Source organism: Rousettus aegyptiacus, unplaced genomic scaffold (assembly GCF_014176215.1).
Source record: "Rousettus aegyptiacus isolate mRouAeg1 unplaced genomic scaffold, mRouAeg1.p scaffold_m13_p_16, whole genome shotgun sequence".
NCBI lineage: Eukaryota > Metazoa > Chordata > Mammalia > Chiroptera > Pteropodidae > Rousettus > Rousettus aegyptiacus.
In genome coordinates, this window is record NW_023416291.1 from 52,649,118 (window position 1) to 52,667,685 (window position 18,568).

Sequence of the window (18,568 nt, forward strand, 5' to 3'; positions counted from 1 at the left end):
GGGAAGAGGCCGCCGTACCTCCCCATCATCGCTGGACTGAATTCAGTTGCTGGAGTGAGCCACCCTCTACCTCTCCTAACGGCCTTGACACTCGCTGTTCCTGGGCCGGGCACACTCTTTCTGTACCCCACGTCACGCCCAACTTGCTCTCTCAGTCCATCTCACTCCTACTTGCTCTTCAGATCTTCGCTACAACGTCCTCTCCTCCAGGAAGCCCTTCCGGATGCCCCCAGGCTGGGCCAGGTGCCTCCCCTGAGCTCCCTCATTGCCCCAGCCCTCACTGCGCCTCGGTCACACCAAGTCACCACGGTCCAGTCACCGGCTTGTGTCTATAATTAGCCACAAGGTGATGCCCATTCTCCAGTGTCTCCTCAGCACACAGTAGGCGCTTAACACGTGTTCCTTCAATGAACCCTAAAAGCCCCATGACCTTAAGCGGTTTCTGTAGTCTCCTGGTGCGTGGAGATTTCCAACCACCTGAATAATATTCAGGTGACTTAAGAGTAGCCCCAAGCTGCTCACCGCCACAGGTACCCCGTACTCGTGACTTTACAAACATCTGAAATGTGCAACGGAAAGAATCTTGGACTTGAAGCCCGGTCTTGGGTACCTTCTCTCTCATTTTATCCTTCCGGGGGCGGTGAAGGTGCAGCATCAATTTACTAATTTGTAAAAAGGGGAAATGGCTTGTGTCGCTCATGTTGGACGTGGCCGGAGAACTCTCACGCAGACAGCCGCCCGGCCTCCCGCCCGGGTCACTGTTCCTTTCCCACTGCAAGCGAATTTTTTGAAGACTGCCGACTTTTTTTTTTTTTTTTTACCAGCAGTTAAGATGGCGCCTGCGGCGTCACTATGAGGCGGCGCATGCGCCTTGTGGGTAGAAGCTGGGTGGCTCTTCCTTCCTCCCCGTCCCGCCCCGTTTCCGGCGGAAGTGGCCTCAACAAGGGAAACTTTATTGTTCCCGTTGCAGTGGCGAGAATGTCGGTGAATTATGCGGCGGGGCTGTCGCCATACGCGGACAAGGGCAAGTGCGGTCTCCCCGAGGTGAGAGCGGCTGGGGGTCCGCAGGCCGTCCCCTCCAGGCGGTGGGCTGGGCGGGGCCGGCGGCAGCGGGGCATTGTGGGAATATCGGGAGTCCCCGAGGCTAGACAATGGGAGGGACTTCCCCGTGAGGAGGGGGCGGGAAGTGACGCCCCCAACGCGCCTGGGGACTCGAGCACCCCGGGCCCCGGGTCCGCGGGGCTGACACCGAGGCCAGGGCCGCCGTGGGCAGCCCTGAAGCGCCCGCAGGGGGCAGGGGCTGTAGTTCGAGAAGGACGGCGCTGCAGGAGCAGAGGCGGGGAGGTGGGAACACATGCGCTCAGGGTACAGATTAGGCCGGGGGGTTCCAGAGTCAGGCCGGGATGGGCCCCAAATGCCAGCCTGAGGAGTTGACACTTTAACCGGAGGGTGATGGAAACAGGTTTTGAGCTGGGGAGGAAACCCGATGGATGAATGTGTCAGAAAGACCCCGCCGGCTGCTCCGAGAGGAAGTCCTCTCAATACATTGAGATCTTGAGCTTGTCATTTCCCTTCTGTGTCTCTTCTCTCCTTCCGTAAACTGGGGGGAAGCTTGCCCCCACCCCGTGACGGCTAGTCCGTTCATTCTGATGCAGGCAGTTAGGGAGCTCACAGATGGCGTGAGCCCTCCCGAAGCCTCACTCCTCTCTCTCCTGTATTCACTTTATTCCTCAAACGTTTATTGAGCACCTACTGTGCACCAGGCACTGGGGAGACAGAGAAGCCGCCAATAAATATAAGTGAGATGGGAGGGAAGTAAAGCTGGCAGTGATGAAGGAAGCTGGGGGTTGCGTGAAACCAGGTGGTCAGGGAGGCATCGCCGAGATGGCTTTTCAATGTTTTCTATTGTGGTAAAATACACCTTTTGTAAAACTTATTGTCTCAACCATTCTTAAGTGTGCATTAAGTATACCGATGTTGTGTAACCATCCCCACCAATGCCAGAACTTTCTCATCATCCCAGACCGAAACTCTGTCCCCATCAAACACTCACTCCCGTCCCTCTCTCCCAGACCCTGGCCCTCACCATCTAACTTCTGTACTTACGGATCGGACTCCTCAAGGGATCTCATACATGGAACCACACAGTGTTTGTCCTTTCGCGTTCACACAGCACAGTGTCCTCCAGGTTCATCCACTGTAGCACGTGCCAGTTTCTTTCCTTCAGGCTGCATGACATCCCAGCGCCTGGATGTTTATGCATTCATCCATCGATGGACGCTTGGGTTGCTTCCATAGCTTTAGCTATCGTGAATAATGCCACTGTGAATCTGGGCGTGCAAATGAGTTGACTTTTGAGCCAAGACCTAGAGGAGTGGAGGGAGGGGGGTGTGGAGAAAGGGTGTTGTAGGCAGTGCGCCTCGGAGAGGACTTGGGCTTTCACCCCGAGGAAGGGGGTGCCCTGGAGAACTGTTGGCAGAGGAAGGGCATGACAGATCCACTCTCCTCCCCCCGGCAAGGCGGGGGCAGCTCAGTCTGTGGCTGGTGGCCTTACCACTGTGGGACACGTTTTGACCACGCGACTCTGCTCTCTCGCACAACAGATCTTTGACACCCCCGAGGAGCTGGAGCGGAAAGTGTGGGAGCTGGCGAAGCTGGTCTGGCAGTCCTCCAACGTGGTGTTCCACACCGGGGCCGGCATCAGTACCGCCTCGGGCATCCCCGACTTCAGGTCTGTGGGCGTGGAGGGGGAGTCAAGGCAGGGCCCGCTAGCCGCCAAGGGCTTCCTGGTGAGCTACAGATACCCGGGCATCGCAGCCCATCCTGTTGACCCCCCTGCAGGGCCCTGAGTGATCTTTCCATCCCTTGGGTGTTGGGGATGGGAAAGACGCCCCCGCCACCTCAATCCCCCCGCCCCTCCCCCCACCCCCACGTCAGACTTGTTTTTTTAAGTCAGACCCAACATTCCACTCACCCCCAGTGGCCAAAACTTGGTCACCTGATCATACTTACTACAAAGGGTGCTGGGAAATGTAGTCTTTCATCTAGGCTCACTGTGCATGCCTGAATGTTGGGGTGCTATTACCCTAGAAGATGAGGAAAATCAACATCAGGGACAATTAGCCCTACACGCACTTGAAAATATATTTCTTTTAGCCCCAGAGGCTTATTGCTTTGGACGTCAGTTTCCTCACCTATAAATGAGGGTGTGGAACCAGTTCGTGTCTAAGCCCCTCTCTGATTCAGGTAGCCTGTGTGACAAGAATCTTGTAGCTGGAAAGCAGGGGTCTCAAACCGGTGTCCCTTGGGTGACCCCTATAGGTGCTGAGTTTGCAACCTTTCCCCAAAGGACGCACCTGTTGCATTGGTACTCTTCTTCCAAGGCCTCTGGGGCCCCCAGCCCATGCTCTCGGAGCAGGAGAGCAGCTTCCTTGGGGGAATGGTAGAATTATAAAGTGTGAATCCCCCCCGCCCCTCCTCCATGACCTACCATGGCTCCCCGTTGCCACTCAGGAGCATTCCAAGCCCTCCCCGACTCGGCCCTGGGTCATCTCTCCAGCCTCTGCGCCTCTCGCCCCCGCCGCAGCCCCCAGACCACCTCCATTTCCCAAGACTTCCAGGGTGGCCAGCGCGCGGGCCTTCGCTTACCCCTCCTGCCTGAACTGCCCTGCCTGTCCCTGCCACAGTTCAGGAGACAGCGTGGCCTCCTCCAGGAAGCCATCCCACACTCCCACCCAGGGCCCTCACTGCCTCCGCCGGGCCGTCCCAGCTCCCAGGGCCAGAGGTTCTGTGTCTACCGGCATCTCCCCACAGGATCAAGGGCGCCTCGGGGTCAGGGCCGGGCCCACCAGGACCTCAGCTCGCCCAGCGCAGGGCGGGCTCGGCCCACACCTTGCTCCTCCCCTCCCTCCTCTCTCGCCCTCCCTCATCCCATCTGACTCTGCCTCACTCTCTCCCGCCTTTCTCTCTACTGCTCTTTCTGTCTCCAGTTCTCCGTTCCCCTCTTTCCCTGATTCCTAACTTCTTCTCTTTGTCTCTGCATCTCTCCCCACCCACCACCTTCAGGGGTCCCCACGGCGTCTGGACGATGGAGGAGCGGGGCCTGGCCCCCAAGTTCGACACCACCTTCGAGAGCGCTCGGCCCACGCAGACCCACATGGCGCTGGTTCAGCTGGAGCGAGTGGGGCTGCTCCACTTCCTGGTCAGCCAGAACGTGGACGGGCTGCACATGCGCTCCGGCTTCCCCAGGTAACGCCTGGCCGCCGACCCCGACCCCGCGGCCTCGGCCGGGCCGCCCCTCCCTCGGCCGGGCCGCCCCTCCCTTGGCCGGGCTGCCCCTCCCTATGGGCCTCGGTTCCGCCATCTGTGAGGTGAGATTGAGAGGCTGATGTGGCAATTCAGCGAGGCGGCCAGGAAAGGCACATGGCGCACAGTGGGACTTCACAACCCAGAGCTGTCATCGTCAGTGCCTCCTGGGCACATCTCAAGAATTGGGGTCCTCTCTTCCTGGTCCCAGGGTGGCCTCGAAGTCTCCCCCGAGGAGGGGAGGAGAAGAAATGGGGAGCAGGGGGTGCATTTTAGTTCCTCTTCGTAACTCTCCTACTGCACGTGAACCGGACACGGCAGAAAGACGGGTTCCCGAGCACCACGTGGGCTGCGCTCCCCACCACTGTCCCCGATCCCCCCCCGGGGGCAGGCGAGAGCCCGGTCAGTTGCCCGTACAAGCAGCTGGACCCCACAGGCGAGGGACGAGTCAAAGGCCTTGCCTCTGCTTCCAAAGGAGGCAGCGCCCCCCACGGCCCCCCAACGGCCAGCCCACGGCCCCGCCCCCCCCGGCAACGCCCCCACCGGCCGCCCCCCAACGGCCGCCCCCACGGCCCCCCCCGGCAGTCCCACCCACGGCCGCCCCCCACGGCCGCCCCCCACGGCCGCCCCCCACGGCCGCCCCCACGGCCGCCCCCCACGGCCGCCCCCCCGGCCGCCCCCCCGGCCGCCCCCCCCCCCCGGCCGCCCCCCACGGCCGCCCCCACGGCCGTCCCCGCTCCTGTCCTGGAGGAGGTGACAGAGGGAGCCGTGGGACGAGCCCCGCAGGCCTGACAGTTGTTGCCTCGAACATTCCAAGAGTTGGACACCGTCTTCCGTCTCACAGACGGGGGTCGGGACTCAGGTCGCGTGCCCTGCCCGAGGTCAGACAGCAGCGGGCGGCAGTGCCTGGAGTCGCTCGCAAGTCCCTGTGCCTCCAGAGCCCGCGCCACGGGCCACCCACGGCCCCCGTCTCGCCCCGTGCAAGCTGGAGATTGGCATTCCTGGCGTCGGGGGGCCCTGCCGTGCTGATGGGTGGATTTGGGGAACAGACAGGCTGCCCACATGTGAAGCGGGGTCAGCCGTGGGGGTCACGAGTCCTCAGGCCCCGAGAGGTTGGGCCGCCTGGCCAGGGCTGCACAGCTGGAGGTGCTGGAAGGAGGGAGTCCCTGGATCCTGTGGCTGAGGGCTTAGGGAGGGCTTCCTGGAGGAGGAGGGCTTGGTACCAGGCCGGAAGCCTCAGGATCCGGGGAGCCCACTGCAGCGCCTGGCCTCTCCTCCCACAGGGACAAGCTGGCGGAGCTCCACGGGAACATGTTTGTAGAAGAATGTGTCAAGTGTAAGATGTGAGTGCCACGTGGGGTGCGGTGGGGCGGGCGCGGCGCGGGGGCCGGGCCTGTTCTCCGTCGCCTCTCAGGTCCGGCGTGCAGAGGGCCTTGCAAGTCCGGCGTCGGGGTGTCGGCGGGCTGCTCTCCCGCCGGAAACAGGGGGGGCGGGGCTTCCTGCCTGTCCGGCCTCTGGCGCTTTGCGAGCTCCTCGGCGCCCCTGAGCTGTCGGCGCGTCTCTCCCACCCCTGCCTCTGCCGGCACGTGTCTGTCTGTCTCATCCTCACGTCCGGGTCTCCCCGTCGGGACACCGGCCGTGTCAGACCAGGGCCGTCCCACTCCGGCGCGACCTCGCCTTACCCCGTTAGGTCCGCAGTCACCCCCTGTCCAAATACGGTCACGTTCCGACGTGCGAGGTGGGGGTTCGGGCACCACATGTCTTCTCAGGGCGTGACGAGTGTCACCCTGCTCTGGGTGTGCCTCCCCCTGCTGAACGACAGGGTGAGGGGTCACAGCACCTCCGGACCAGAGCACAGGTGGGGTCCCCCACGTGTTATTAAAAAAAAAAAAAATTTCTCGAAATTTATTTTGGAAAATTCAAACCTGTGGCAAGCTTGCAGGACCCTTACGCTGAACTCACGCTGGATCAGTCAACAAACTTCCGTGTAGGGGGCCAGATGGTACCTATGTGCAGCTCCTTGGGCCAGACTCTGGCGCGTCCACGGTTGTAGTACAAAAGCCACCGCAGACCGACCATGTAATGAATGGGCGTGGCCACGTGCCGATAAAACTTTATTTACAAAGACACGAGTGGAGGGCCGGGTCTGATCCGCAGGGCCGCAGTTTGCTGACCTCTGGCTCAGTCTCACCACAATTTGTTTTCCTCGTCCAGCTGCGTCACCGGTCTTTGCCGTGCCTGTCAGGAGTGAGCGGCAGCCTTCCTCGTCCTTTGCCCCGTTCTCTTCCACGGCCGCAGGGCAGCCACGGGGGTTGGGGAAGGGGGAGCCGACACGGCACGACGACTCGGTCCCCGGTCCCCGTTCCCAGGGCTCCACCTTTGCCCTTTTTTTTTTCCTGGTCCCGCGTCCAGGCCAGGGTCACGCTTTGCATGCCGTCTTCATGTCTGCGTGGTGCTGCATGCCAGCTCCCCCACGTCCCGTTTCCGGTGCTGTGGACGCCACGAGGCAGCCGGCCCCCCGTTTCACGGATGCACCCCCACCCCCACCCCCACCCCAGGGTCGTCGACGTTCCCTCGTGCTGAGATTCTGGTCCCTGGGAGAACAGCTTCTCCCAGAAGGGAGACCCACCCAGGTGGGGCGCGGGCTGTGCCGGCGGTGGGCTGACCCCCCCTTCCCCACAGGCAGTACATCCGGGACACTGTCGTGGGCAGCATGGGTCTCAAGGCCACGGGTCGGCTCTGCACCGCGGCCAAGGCGCGGGGGCTGCGGGCCTGCAGGTGAGTGAGCCCCGAGCCCGGGCCCGGGAGGTGGCAGTCTCCACGCTGATGGCCACCCGCCCTCCTCCGCAGGGGGCAGCTGAGGGACACCATCCTGGACTGGGAGGACGCCCTGCCGGACCGGGACCTCACCCTCGCCGACGAGGCCAGCAGGTCTGGCCCCCAGAGGAGCCCAGGGCAGGGCGGGCGGGGCGCAGGGGAGAGGCGCAGGCAGCTCCAGCACAGAGCACTAGCCCGGGACTCCAGCTCAGAGGTGGAGTCGGGAGGGGCTTCCTGGAGGAGGCGGCCCACTCTCTGGGCTTTGCTTTCCCTGTAACAGTGGCAGCTGCTGTGTACTGAGCCTCCCACCCACCTAGCCCTGGAGTTCTCACCGTGGCCCACGATGGGTGCTGCACCGGGCACTGTACAGGCCCGGAAACCGAGGCCTCCGCAAGGTGCCTCCTGTCCAGTGCATGCAGCCAGGACGTGGCAGGGCTTGGATTCTAGCCGCCGCATCGGCTGCTCCCGACCGGGTGGGGACGTGCCTCCGGCGTAAAGCAGGCGGCTGGGAGGTTCAGGGTGCTCGTCCTCCCAGGGCCGACCTGGGCCTCCTGCGTGAGCTCAACAGGGGTAGTGTGGCAGCCGGGTCCCAGGCAGGGGTAGGGTCGGCGGCCCGGCCCCCAGCCCCGTGAGGCAGGGTGAGGGCTGTGGACGCCCTTGCAGGGGCATTTGGCCTGACCCAGCTCCTGGCCCCAGGAACGCAGACCTGTCCGTCACGCTGGGCACCTCGCTGCAAATCCGGCCCAGCGGGAACTTGCCCCTTGCCACCAAACGCCGTGGAGGCCGGCTGGTCATCGTCAACCTTCAGCCCACCAAGCACGTATGTGTGGACAGCCTCCCTCCCCAGGGCCCCGGCGAGGCCTCTGCCTCCGCCTGACCCGCCCCCAACCCCCAGGACCGCCAGGCGGACCTGCGCATCCACGGCTACGTGGACGTGGTTATGGCCCAGCTGATGAGACACCTGGGCCTGGAGATCCCCGCCTGGGATGGCCCCCGCGTGCTGCACAGGGCGCTGCCCCCCCTGCCCCGCCCGCCGGCCCCCACGCTGCAGCCCAAGGAGGAGCCCCCGGCCCAGCTCAATGGCCCGGAGCCCGCCAGCCCCAAGGAGGAGCCCACAGTCGAGTGCCTCGCCCAGCACAACGGCACTGGGCCCGCCAGCCTCAAAAGGGAGCCGCCCGACAGTGCCGGCCCGCGCGGGCCCCTCAAAAGGGTAAAGGCCGAGGTGGCTCCCAGCTGACCAGGGGCCCCGGGGAGAGGGGGCTTTTTGTAGAAACCGTGGATTCGTTTTCTTCTTACCAGTCTCACTTGGTCACTTGTCCCTGACCTGGGGGAGACCTCAGGGTGCAGAGATCGTGCTTCAGGCCCTGGGGCAGACTCACCCTTGTGGGGCCCCCTGTGGCTCCAGGGGCCTCTGGGGGGAGGAGTACCACCCCTTGGACCTTGACCTTGGAGCTGACACTGCAGGCACCTGCTCCTGCCCCGAGCCCCAGCCCCAGCCCCTAACTCAGGACCTTCTGGGAAGGCGTGGCCAGACCTCCCTCGGTTTCTGGCCCAAACCAGAGCTAACTTCCTCGGCCGTGGCCCTCGCACCCCCAGCCCCTGCCTCCCTAAACTGCCTCCACAGCCCCTTCAGGAGGGAAGGGAGCCGGACTCCTTGGCAGGACTGACAGTAGAGGCTCGCACTGCCTTTGGAGCTAGACGGAGAAGGGGGGTCCCCCTGGCTCCCTCCAGGCTTCCAGAAAAATCTTCGATGCAATAAAAGCAGAACTTCTTGCATCTGAGTCTATATTTAATGTCCACGACCTTGCGCCAGGGGGCAAGAGTGCGTGGTCTCCGAGTCCCCTGGGACATACGTCTGGGCTTCCTTGCAATTCAGGCCAAGGAGTGAAGGAGGGCCGTACCAACAGCTGGCCTGAAGCCCTGGATTGTAATTATGTACTTATTTGCGTGGTTACATATTTGCTCTTGCTACTCCAGGAAAGAGGCTGGGTCTTCTGGTCACGATTGCAGCCCCCCACCCCCCCCCCCCGGGACACCTGCGAAAAGCAGTCAGGGAGGAGGTGGGGTGGGGAGAGGCCTCAGACAACCCAGTTGTGACCTTGAGCAGGCCCTTCACTTCCCACGCCCCAGTGTTCTGGTCGGGGAGATGAGCGGCGGGGGCAGCCCGCCCGCCAGAGAGGCAGCTGTCGGGTCCCTCCGCAGACGCCCTGGAAGGGCTGGGGTCCCAGCGCCAATAGGACCTCGCGCTCCGCTCTCCAAGGTGCTGAAGGTGCGCCCGGCATCTCCCGGCCCCATTTCCAATCTGGGGTCCCCACACCTCGCTCACCCTTCCTGAGCTAGCTCAACCCCTCCTTCTGAGGGCTGGGGAGCCCCAAACTCCGATTTAGCCCCCAGCCCACCCCGCCTCCACGCCAACCGTGTTCTGTCAAAACACTTTATTAAGGATCACAGCAGTCTTAGAGAAGGGGGTGGCGGTGGGCCGCAGTCGCCCCGAAGTCCGCAGTTCAGCCCCTGCTCAGGGGCCAGGGTCCCCGCGGCGTTGGCCGCTTCCTCCTTCCTCCTCGCCGTGTGTGGCGGGACAGGGAGGAGTCCCCAGGCGGGGTGGCCGTGAGGCGCGCTGCGTCTGCCTGTTCCCTTCTGAGCCCGGGTCCGTGCATGTGCTTCTCGGGCTCTGGCCCTGCGGCCGCCTCGTGTCTGAACATCAGTTTCTGGGCGTGTGCCTGGGTCCCTGTGTGTGCGTCGCTGTGAGCTCCCGCCTCTCCTTCCTGGCATCTCTGCACAGGTCTCTGCCTCACCTCCGACCCGCACCTGTGGTCCACTGCAGCACCCACCACGGCGCACCTGGGCGGCGCTCACAGCTCCGCCCCCGCCGCCTCCAGCCCCACGCGCCCGGGGCTGAGCGCGGGCTTCGGCGATGCCCAGTCCAGCAGGCTGGCCCGGCTCAGCTCCTCTGTCAAGTTTCCCGGGCCCAGGGTGGAGTTGTCCTGCTCCGCCGTCGAGGTGTCCAGAGCCAGCATGTCCCGGGAGTCCCAGTCCACCTTGGGGCTTCCTGGAGACCCTCCCTGGGGTGCACCAGCCTCAGGCTGGGGTCCTGGGTCCTCAGAACCTGGATGAGTGCCGGGGGCCACGCGGGAAGCAGCGTCATTGTGCAGGGTTCTGGAGAAAACTGAGCAAGTGTTGGGGGTTCGTGAGGGATGGGGCAGGGGGGCTGGCGTTTCCTCTTTCCTTAGCACCCAGCATCAGGGAGCAGTTGCAGGGGGCCCTTCCCCTCCCCCAGAGGCACAGTGTGGGGACTTGGGGAACCAAGGGGATGGCAGCCACGGTGCGGCCTAGGGGGGTTTCGAAGGCCCAGTGGCTTGGGCCCACCTACCTCGCACAGGTGTGAAGTCGCCGGGGCTCTCGGCTTTGTTGGAGGCGAACGGGCTGATGGAGGGGAGGACGATGAGGGCGAAAGAGAGCAGCAGGACCTGCGGAGACGGGGACGGGGGCGGCGCCGCCTCATTCCCCCGCCCCCCCCCCCCGGGAGCATGCCCGCCTCGGGGGCGCGGACGCCGAGGCCCAGAGACCGGATCGGCCCGGACCTGGGGCTCCAGCCCTGCTGCTCACACTCATCCTCCCCCTTCCCTTCCCGCCGGCCCCTCCGCCGAGGCCGAGGACCCCCTTCACCCTGGGGGCCACCATGCGAGCCGGGGGGAGGACTCACCGCTATGCAGGTGCCGGCCTGGGCCGACTTGCTGGTGGACTGGACGACAATGGCCTGGAGTTTCTTCAGCTGCTCCAAGAGGGACCTGAGCGGAAGTGGACAGCCTTGGCTGAGCCCCGCAGGGCCTTGGTCTGGCCCCCTGTCTGTCTCTAGAGTCCCCCAGCATGGCTGACGTCTGGACGCTGTCCTTCCCTCGAGGTCCACTGCTCGTACAAGTCCCAGAACAGGCCCCCTCGCTTCTGTAAGTCCCCGCTGACCTCCCACCCACCCCCTGCCAGCCCCTCCCCGTCCAGGCTTCTTGGCCGCTCACCTGGCCGCCAGCCCCAGCTTCCTCTCTGGTCCCCCCCAGGCCTCTTCCCCCAACCCTGCGCAGGCTTCGTGCTCCACGCAGTGGCCGGGGCAGCTTCCACATGTGAGCTGGCGTTCTCGGGGCTCCCACCCCCCTCAGGGTAAAAGCCCAACTCCCCCCTCTATGCAGCCTGCCCCCTTTCAAGGCGAACCCCTTACCCCCTGCTTTGCCCGGTCACCACAGAAGTCGTCCCCCACCCCGCTGTCCACCCCTCCCTCCAGGGACTCTGGTGGCCGGGCCCCCCGCTCTCCTCTGCCCTGGCTGGACCGAGACTCACAGGTTCTGCTTCTCAAGATGCAAGACTTTCCTCTGGAGCTCCTGGTTCTGGGCAGTGCAGGCTGACATCCTGCAGGGGTAATGTCACAGTGACATTCAGACTGAGCTCGTCACCAACTGTCCCCATCACGTCTTCCTGTGAGGCCCCTCTTCACTGGGAGGGAACCCAAGGCCAAAGAGGGAGGGTCACTCTTCAAAGTCACCCTGGCGAGTCTGTGACGGGACCAGGATTAGAACCCAAGTCTTGCTGGCTCCTAGGTCCCTGGGGCTTCATCTGAGCCCCCAGCACAGGGGACGGACCATCAGCGCGAGCAGGAGTCAGAGGACAGAGTTACAATCCTCACCCTCCCCGTGACCTTGAGCCACTCAGTCCCCTGACCTCAGCCCCCTCCTGTGTAAGATGGAGTTAACGATTACCTAGCTCACAGAGTGGCTAGCAGAATGACATGAATGAAGCTGAGAAGGGACTTAGCAGATCGCATTTGAGAAATAAGACGGTGCCGATCATCCCACCCAGGGTCCTGGGGTCCAGGCTGGGACCCCCGCCTTTCCCGGCTGCATCCCTCTGTGAATGCAATATTGCCCCAGACCTCTCAGGTGTGGAATTGGAACACCCAGATCACGGCGTGCGGATGCGTCGGTCCTCATATCGCAACCGAGGAAGAGAAAAAATTCCCTCACCGAAAGGTTCTCTTTCTGAATAACTCATAAGATGAAGAAGAATTAAATTAGGGAAGCCCTGGGGACCACGTGGTACTGGCAAGAGCGAAAATCAAAATGTGTGAGATGCAGCTAAGGCGGTGCCGAGAGGGTAATGTGTAGCCTGAATTCGGCTCAGAAAGCTGAACACGCACATCTAAAAGCTAGCGAAAAAAAAACCCACACAGAATAAACACTGGGAAAAAAAATTTAAAGAGGACATAATGAAACTGAGAGTAGAAGTGAAAGAACTAGAACAAAAAAGATACAACTGGGTGGGAGGAAAAGTCAAAAATCCATTCTCTGAGGAGAATATCAAAATAGACAAGCCTCTGGCAAGATCGATCAAGAAGATGAAAGAGAAGATGCAAATAAACGTGAGTTATTACCGGGAGGCCCCGGGCGGTAAAAAACAACAGGCGAGCTCTCCTCCCCCCCCCCCTGCCGGGGCCGGCGAGGAGGAGGAGCAGAAGAGCCCGTCCACGACCGCCTGGTGACCAGAGTTGTCCCGAGAGGATTGACACGCCGCGAACTCCTCTTACTAACAGGGGAAAACTATGCGCCATTTTACGTCAACGGCATTTACGACGGGCAACTTCCCGGAGAAAGAACGACGTCCTAAAACTGACGGGAAAACACTGGAAACCCGAATAGACCTGTGACATTCCATAATGTCACTCTTGGTAAAGCCACGACAGCTCTGGGGGCCAGGGGCCTGGGACAAGGGAAGTAAGCACCCCGAATCTTCAGGCGGAGAGCCAGGACACGGTGGGGATAGAGCGACCCTTGCCCTGTGCCCCCCCCGCCCCGCCCCGCATCTTCCCATCCTTGCGATTCACATGAAAAGTGGTCTCTCCCCGGAAGGGAGGCGACTCTAATCTTGTCAGGCCCTAAAAACTGTGACCTCAGTGTACTCTCCGTCTCTGTCTGTCTCTCTGTCTCTCTGTCTGTCTGTCTCTTCTTCTCCCCCCCCCCCGCCCGCCTCAGTTTCCTCCCTGAGCGCGCAGCCCCAGGACCCGGCTTCACCGAGTTTCCAAGCCGTCGATGTATTCCTTCTTCTTTTTCCGGCTTTCTTGTGCTGACTGCTTGTTCCGGATTTTCCGGCGGATTTTTTTCAGTACTCGCTCCTCGTACTGCCGAGTGACATAGGGAGGGGGCTGAGTCAGGCTGGGGGGGGGGCACTCTGCTGCCCAGAACCCCCTAACTTCACTCCACCGTCTTCCCGCGGGAGCCAAGCCCAGACCCGGGGACCAGGGGGCAGAGCCGCGGCGACTGGAAGCCCAGCTTCCCTGCCCCTGCCTCCCCGCAATCTCTGGGGGTCCCTGCGCCCTGGTACTCCGCTGCGTCCCGCGGTCAGCTGGCCACGAGCTCCCGGCTTTGCTCAGTGCTGCCACCTTCTGCCACCTCCGGGAACCGCGGGGCCTGCTAAGTGATACCCTCCCGGGGGGAGGCAAACCTAGAACAAGACCCATTCGTCTCAGGCGAACGGGCTGGGTGGGGACCGCGGGGAGCCAGAGCGCCCTGCTGAGGTGGCTTTGGGTGATTTTCTGGTGACAGATGCGTCCTGACATTCTAGCGCGGGAGACCTAACGGTGAGATCCACGGGCGGGCAGCGGCGGGTAGGAGACCCCCAGGGCCGAGGGCCCCTCCCACCCACCTTGGTGAGGGGAAGCTGGGTGGGCAGGGTGACGCCTTCTTTGGCCAGCAGCTTCTTCTCGTCTTCCGTGAGCACCAGCTGCGGGCAGTGCCCGGGCCCAGGCTGCAACAGGTGGGGGGCCGCCAGGTGATGCTGTTGCTGCGGGAGAAACAGGGAAGTTGCGTTGGGGGCAGGGAGGGCGACCGCCTCTGGGGAATGAAAGCGGCGTCATCAGGTTGGAGGAAACTATGCATCCGTCTCCCGTGGAGTCCCCACCGGCGCGAGGCCCGGGGAGCCCACACGTGGCCCTCGGACGCCCCGCGGACGCCCGCGTCCGGCATCGGCCGCACAGAGCCGCTCGGACGCGCGCGCGGGGACGTGCGGGGTTTCCATCTGCTTCACAGGTATCCGGCGAGCACCTGCTCCGTGCTCGGCACTGCGCCGGGCTCTGAAGGGTGGGAGGCAATAAAACCACCCAGCGAAGAGGAGACAGGCTAAATGGGGTTCCCAGGAAGGGGCGCCACGCAGCGGTGAGGAAGCCCCCGTCCCGCGATCGGGGGCGAGCGCCGCGCTCAACCGTCGCGTTAACAGCGAAGGGGCAAAACATCGCTCCACGTCTGTGCCGCTGTGGATGTTAAAGTTCGATTTCTTTTGAAAAAACAAGAAGGCGTTTCTTTGGAAGGGGCCGCCGGCGCCTGCGTGGGGCTGGGTGTCGGGGCCGTTGCGGGGAGAGGGCGGTTTTCCCATCTACGCATCGGTCCGGCAGCCGTGCGCGTGGGCCGCCCTGCCCTGAAGAAACCTGAGTACGGGTCAAGTTAAGATGACAAGAGGCCAACCCACTACTGGGGATTGCGGTGAATTCCAGGGCGATTCGTTCGAAGCACTTAGGAGAGTGCCTGGCCTATGGTAGGTGCTTAGCAGGTTTGGGCTTTTTGGCTTTTTTTTTTTTCACTGCCGCTGCATTGGAAGGCGCCTCAGCCCAGGAGATGGGCACCTCAGGGCTGGGAGCTCCCGGCGGGCCCCTGGACGAGTGTCGGCCCTCGGCTGCCACTCGGTTTTCTAGCCCAGAAAAGGAGGTGTCGGGGCCTGTGAATACACGGTGCCCCCCAGCTCCGATGCTCGGGGGTGGGGCGCGGGGTGGGGTGGGGGCTGCTCACCAGGTCCCCGCCACTGCCGGAGAGGAGGAGGTCTTTCACGGTGAGGCCGCCTCGCGGGGGCAGGTCCGCCGGCCTGGCCTGCTCCTCGAGGCCTGGGCTCCACATTCCTGACGGGGCAGAGGGGACAGAGACGGGGCTGGTGTCAGGCCGGCATCCCAGCCTCTACCTGCCTCCTCCAGCAAGGCTTCCAGGATTGACCCCGGTGTGCTCAGGGCTTCCGGGACAGTGTGGGGACAGCCCCGGCTCATGCCTCCTTCTCCCCTCTGCTGTCAGGTGGAAACTTGGGTTCATCAGGGCATTGTGGAGAGACCCAAGCCAACCAGAAGGGGGTGGCTCCTGTGGCCCGGGTTAGAGACCAGATCTGCAGCCAGCTGGCCATCTGTCCCCTCAGGAGCAGTGACCAAGTCTGAGCCACCTCTGGTTTCTGCCTGCCTGCCGCCTGGCCCAGCTTGGGTGGGCTGCTGTCCAGAGCACAGACTTCACAGTCACATGGCCCTGGGGTCTAACCCCGTGTGACCTTGGGGTAAGTGGCTGAACCGCTCTGAGCCTCAGTTTCTTCAGCCCTCCAGTGGGACTCATAAGACCTCCCATCTCATTATGAGGCTCAGGTGACAGAGGACCTAGGGCCCGCTCCCCGGGTCCAGCACCCTGAGGGCTGGGGTCCGTGAACTCATGGGCTCCCGTGAGCATCTACAGTACCCGGGCATGGGCGGGGGTGAGGCAAAGACGAGGTTGCCGGGGTGACCCCTGTGCCTCGACCAGCCTGCCAGGGTGCACCCCAGCTCTGTGGCTTCGACTCGTGGCTCAACCTCACGGGCCCATGACAGCGCCCACCTCGAGGTGGGCCTGTGCGTATTACAGCGAGGGCGGGGGGTAGAAGACAGATCTCACCTAAGTCTATGGCTACAGAGTCCTCAAGGCCCTGGGCCGCCGGCCCGGGGGGCCTGGCGGGGCCGGGGAGCACAGGACAGTAGGGGGGGTGAGGCCCCTTGCCAGGCTCTGGGGCATGGCAGCTGGACAGAGCAGTGGCTGGCACACTGTGTGGAGGGGTGTCCTGGGGGTCGGAGGGCAGATCTTCGGAGATGCCACTGTCACTGGCCGCAGGAGACCAGAGTGGAGAGCTGGAGGCTGAGTCTCCGGAACCCAAGATACAGCTGAGGAAATCATCGGAGTCCGGGCCCGGCAGGACCTGCTGGGGGGCAGAGGGGGCGGGAATGAGGCCTGGCTTTGCTCCGGCTTGCCGTGTGACTCTGGGCGAGCTGCTGACCGTCTCCGGGCCTCGCTCGTCCTTCCTAGAAGACGGAACCTGTGTGGGCTCGAATGCCATCGTGTGGCCCGGGAATACCGCGCAGCCGGGTCACCTCCAGGATCCGAGGCTGCCTGTGCCTCGGGGTGCCCGAGAGGTTTAATACGGTATCGTGCTTTGCTGGAGTCACATGCCACGAGCCGTCCGCCCTCCCGAGCCGAGGGCAGAGCTGCCTGCCGCGGGAGGCCTCACCTGGTCCCCTACGTGGCTCCACGCCTCTCCCAGGTCCACGTGGCTCAAGATTCCATCTTGCTTGTCGAACAGGAGGTCCAGCAGCTCCAGGCTGTCGATGGGGCCCACGGGGCAGGCGGAGGCAGCCATCTGCGGCGAGGAGGGGGCGGGGCGGGCATGAGGGTCACACAGCCCCTCTGGCCCCAGTTCCCATCTGCACGGCACCCAAGGTCCATCCAGTTGGAGTTCGATCCCTGCTCAGCCCCCAGGCCGTGCCTGCACCCCCAAATCTGAGCTGAGGAGTTGCCCCAGAGGCCCAGGCATGAGAGCCAGTGTCTTTAAAACGTGCCAAACGTTTGCAAGCGGGGGGCGGTCAGCACGGTCACTCCCTCCAGGGTGATGGGACAGGCCCTCTCTTTCCCCCGCAGCCGGCCCCTAGGCCCCAGGCATGGCTCACCTTTCCAGCAGCCAAATCCCCATCCACCAGCCCGGCCAGCTCTGCCTCCAGCCGCTTTCCGTGTCTCCGCTCCGAGCTAGAGGCTCACCCCAAGGCTTGCTCGTCTCTGTAGCTCTGTCGCCACCCCCAAAAGATGCTGAAATAATCCTGGAGAGTGCCCAGCCCACCCCTGGCTGCTGAGTGGAGGACAGGCAAGATGGACAGGGTTGAGGGCCAGTCGCACCAGGGCAGGCCAGGGGGCGGGAAGAGAAGACCCGTTATCTTGATGTTTTGTGCTTTTCCAGACAGCATGGGGCAAAGGCCAAAGTCTGGGTGCCTCTGCACTGCCGTGACCTCTCCCCTACTTTCGGAGACTGTTTCTCATCGGAGTCCTGGATGTGGGGACCCAGGAGAGCCCGGGGCCCCTGGCTGGGTCCCGTCATTCCCAGGCCGTTGCCAGAGGGGTCCCCCCGCCAGGAACGCCCTTCCCTCATCAGGGCGGCCACCGCCTACCCACCCCGCAAGCCCTCCATGCCCAAACTGGTGCAATTGCCTGCTTCTAGAATCTTCTGTCCTTTTTTTTTTCATTCAACAACTTTTGATGGAGCCTAAGTTGTTCCCATGTCGGGGCCTCTGCACTGGCTGGTCCCTCGGTCTGGGACTCCTCGCCCCTTCCTCAGCCCCTGACTCTGTCGCTGTGTCCGCGGAGGCGGCGCCTCCCCCCACACCTCTCATCGCACCCTCATTCTCACCGTACCCCTCTTTTTTTAAAATGTCATTTGTTTACTTGTTTGCTGTTCTCCTGCAGTTCTTCCCTCCCTGCTCCACCCGGGATGGGGGGACCTTTGGGGTCAGAATAGAGTCTCCGCCGGGTCCCCGGTGTCCAGGAAATGCCTGGCACACAGTAGGTGCACAGGCGGCTCTCCCGCATGGAGCACCTCCTCTGTGCCAAGGGCGAGGCAGCGAACAGGCCGGACCGTAACTGTGAAGACAAAGCAGGGAGCAGACGAGCGGGCGAGCGCCGCGGAGAAGCTAGACGTGGCTGTGGCAAAGGGCGCGGAGGGCTGGGGACGGCCCCTTCGCAAGGTGACACCGAAGCACAGTCCTGAGCGGTAGGACAGAGCCAGCCATGAGGACGTGCAGGAGAAGGACATTTCAGGCCACAGGAATGGCACGCGCAAAGGCCCTGGGGCAGGACGGGGCCCGGCGTGTTGGAGGAGCAGCAAGGAGGCCCATGTGGCCAGAGCTGAGGCGAGGGGGACGGGGGGGGGGGGAGGGCCAGGGGAGGGGGCGGGGCAGGTCATGCTGGGCCGTGACAAGGAGTTTGGCTTACACTAGGCACAGTCCAGCGCTGTTGGGAGCTTAGCGAATACGGGCTCCACGACCCCTCCTGTGTGCCAGGCGTGACGCTAAGTGCCGGGGTCACGGCGGAAACTGAGACACCGTCCTTGCTCCCCGGAAATTCACATTTCAGTGTGCGCTTCTCGACGGACCGGTCATCACACACTCACGCAACACACGCTTAACGAGGATCTACTGTGTGTCACGCTGGAAGTCTTCCTTTCGTCCGACGGCGGCTCCCCCACCCCCAGGGGACACTGGGAGATGTCTGGGGAGACCCGTGCGGCTGTCAGCACTGGGGGAGCTCCTGCCACCAAGCAGGCGGGGCCCGGGGTGCTGTTCGACGCCGCGCAGCTCAGGCCAGGCTCCCCA

General features: G+C 63.3%; 2 protein-coding genes across 4 annotated transcripts; one reads left to right on the forward strand and one right to left on the reverse strand.

The window, feature by feature from the left end:
• Positions 1–926: 926 nt before the first annotated feature.
• SIRT6 (sirtuin 6) lies at positions 927–8,898 on the forward strand. Of its 2 annotated transcripts, none has more exons than XM_016144394.2 (8): positions 927–1,044; positions 2,604–2,731; positions 4,066–4,248; positions 5,589–5,648; positions 6,988–7,083; positions 7,156–7,236; positions 7,819–7,942; positions 8,018–8,898. In XM_016144394.2, exons 1-8 carry the CDS (start codon positions 979–981, stop codon positions 8,357–8,359), a joined length of 1,080 nt encoding a protein of 359 aa, XP_015999880.2. In that variant the 5' UTR covers positions 927–978; the 3' UTR covers positions 8,360–8,898. The 2 variants fall into 2 exon arrangements, with proteins under 2 accessions (XP_015999880.2, XP_036089985.1); XM_036234092.1 differs by lacking the exon at positions 927–1,044 and adding an exon at positions 1,189–1,344.
• A 529-nt stretch (positions 8,899–9,427) lies between these two features.
• Positions 9,428–17,806, reverse strand: CREB3L3 (cAMP responsive element binding protein 3 like 3). Of its 2 annotated transcripts, none has more exons than XM_036234093.1 (10): positions 16,878–17,806; positions 16,441–16,573; positions 15,834–16,134; positions 14,943–15,049; positions 13,807–13,944; positions 13,176–13,282; positions 11,452–11,520; positions 10,826–10,910; positions 10,493–10,589; positions 9,428–10,288 (listed from the first exon to the last, which is right to left on the reverse strand). In XM_036234093.1, exons 2-10 carry the CDS (start codon positions 16,567–16,569, stop codon positions 9,975–9,977), a joined length of 1,347 nt encoding a protein of 448 aa, XP_036089986.1. In that variant the 5' UTR covers positions 16,570–16,573; positions 16,878–17,806; the 3' UTR covers positions 9,428–9,974. The 2 variants fall into 2 exon arrangements, with proteins under 2 accessions (XP_036089986.1, XP_015999852.2); XM_016144366.2 differs by having other exon boundaries at positions 16,441–16,569; positions 16,877–17,804.
• Positions 17,807–18,568: the final 762 nt, after the last annotated feature.

What these genes read in the sequence shown, in the direction of transcription:
- SIRT6 (XM_016144394.2), top strand. Translation starts at nt 979, where the DNA reads ATGTCGGTGAATTATGCGGCGGGGCTGTCGCCATACGCGGACAAGGGC. An exon ending in GCAAGTGCGGTCTCCCCGAG is followed by an intron (nt 1,045 to 2,603) that starts GTGAGAGCGGCT and finishes CTCGCACAACAG; the next exon opens with ATCTTTGACACCCCCGAGGA. An exon ending in ATGCGCTCCGGCTTCCCCAG is followed by an intron (nt 4,249 to 5,588) that starts GTAACGCCTGGC and finishes CTCCTCCCACAG; the next exon opens with GGACAAGCTGGCGGAGCTCC.
- CREB3L3 (XM_036234093.1), bottom strand. Translation starts at nt 16,569, where the DNA reads ATGGCTGCCTCCGCCTGCCCCGTGGGCCCCATCGACAGCCTGGAGCTG. An exon ending in ATCGACGGCTTGGAAACTCG is followed by an intron (nt 11,521 to 13,175) that starts GTGAAGCCGGGT and finishes TTACCCCTGCAG; the next exon opens with GATGTCAGCCTGCACTGCCC. An exon ending in CATCTTGAGAAGCAGAACCT is followed by an intron (nt 10,911 to 11,451) that starts GTGAGTCTCGGT and finishes ACTTCCGCTCAG; the next exon opens with GTCCCTCTTGGAGCAGCTGA.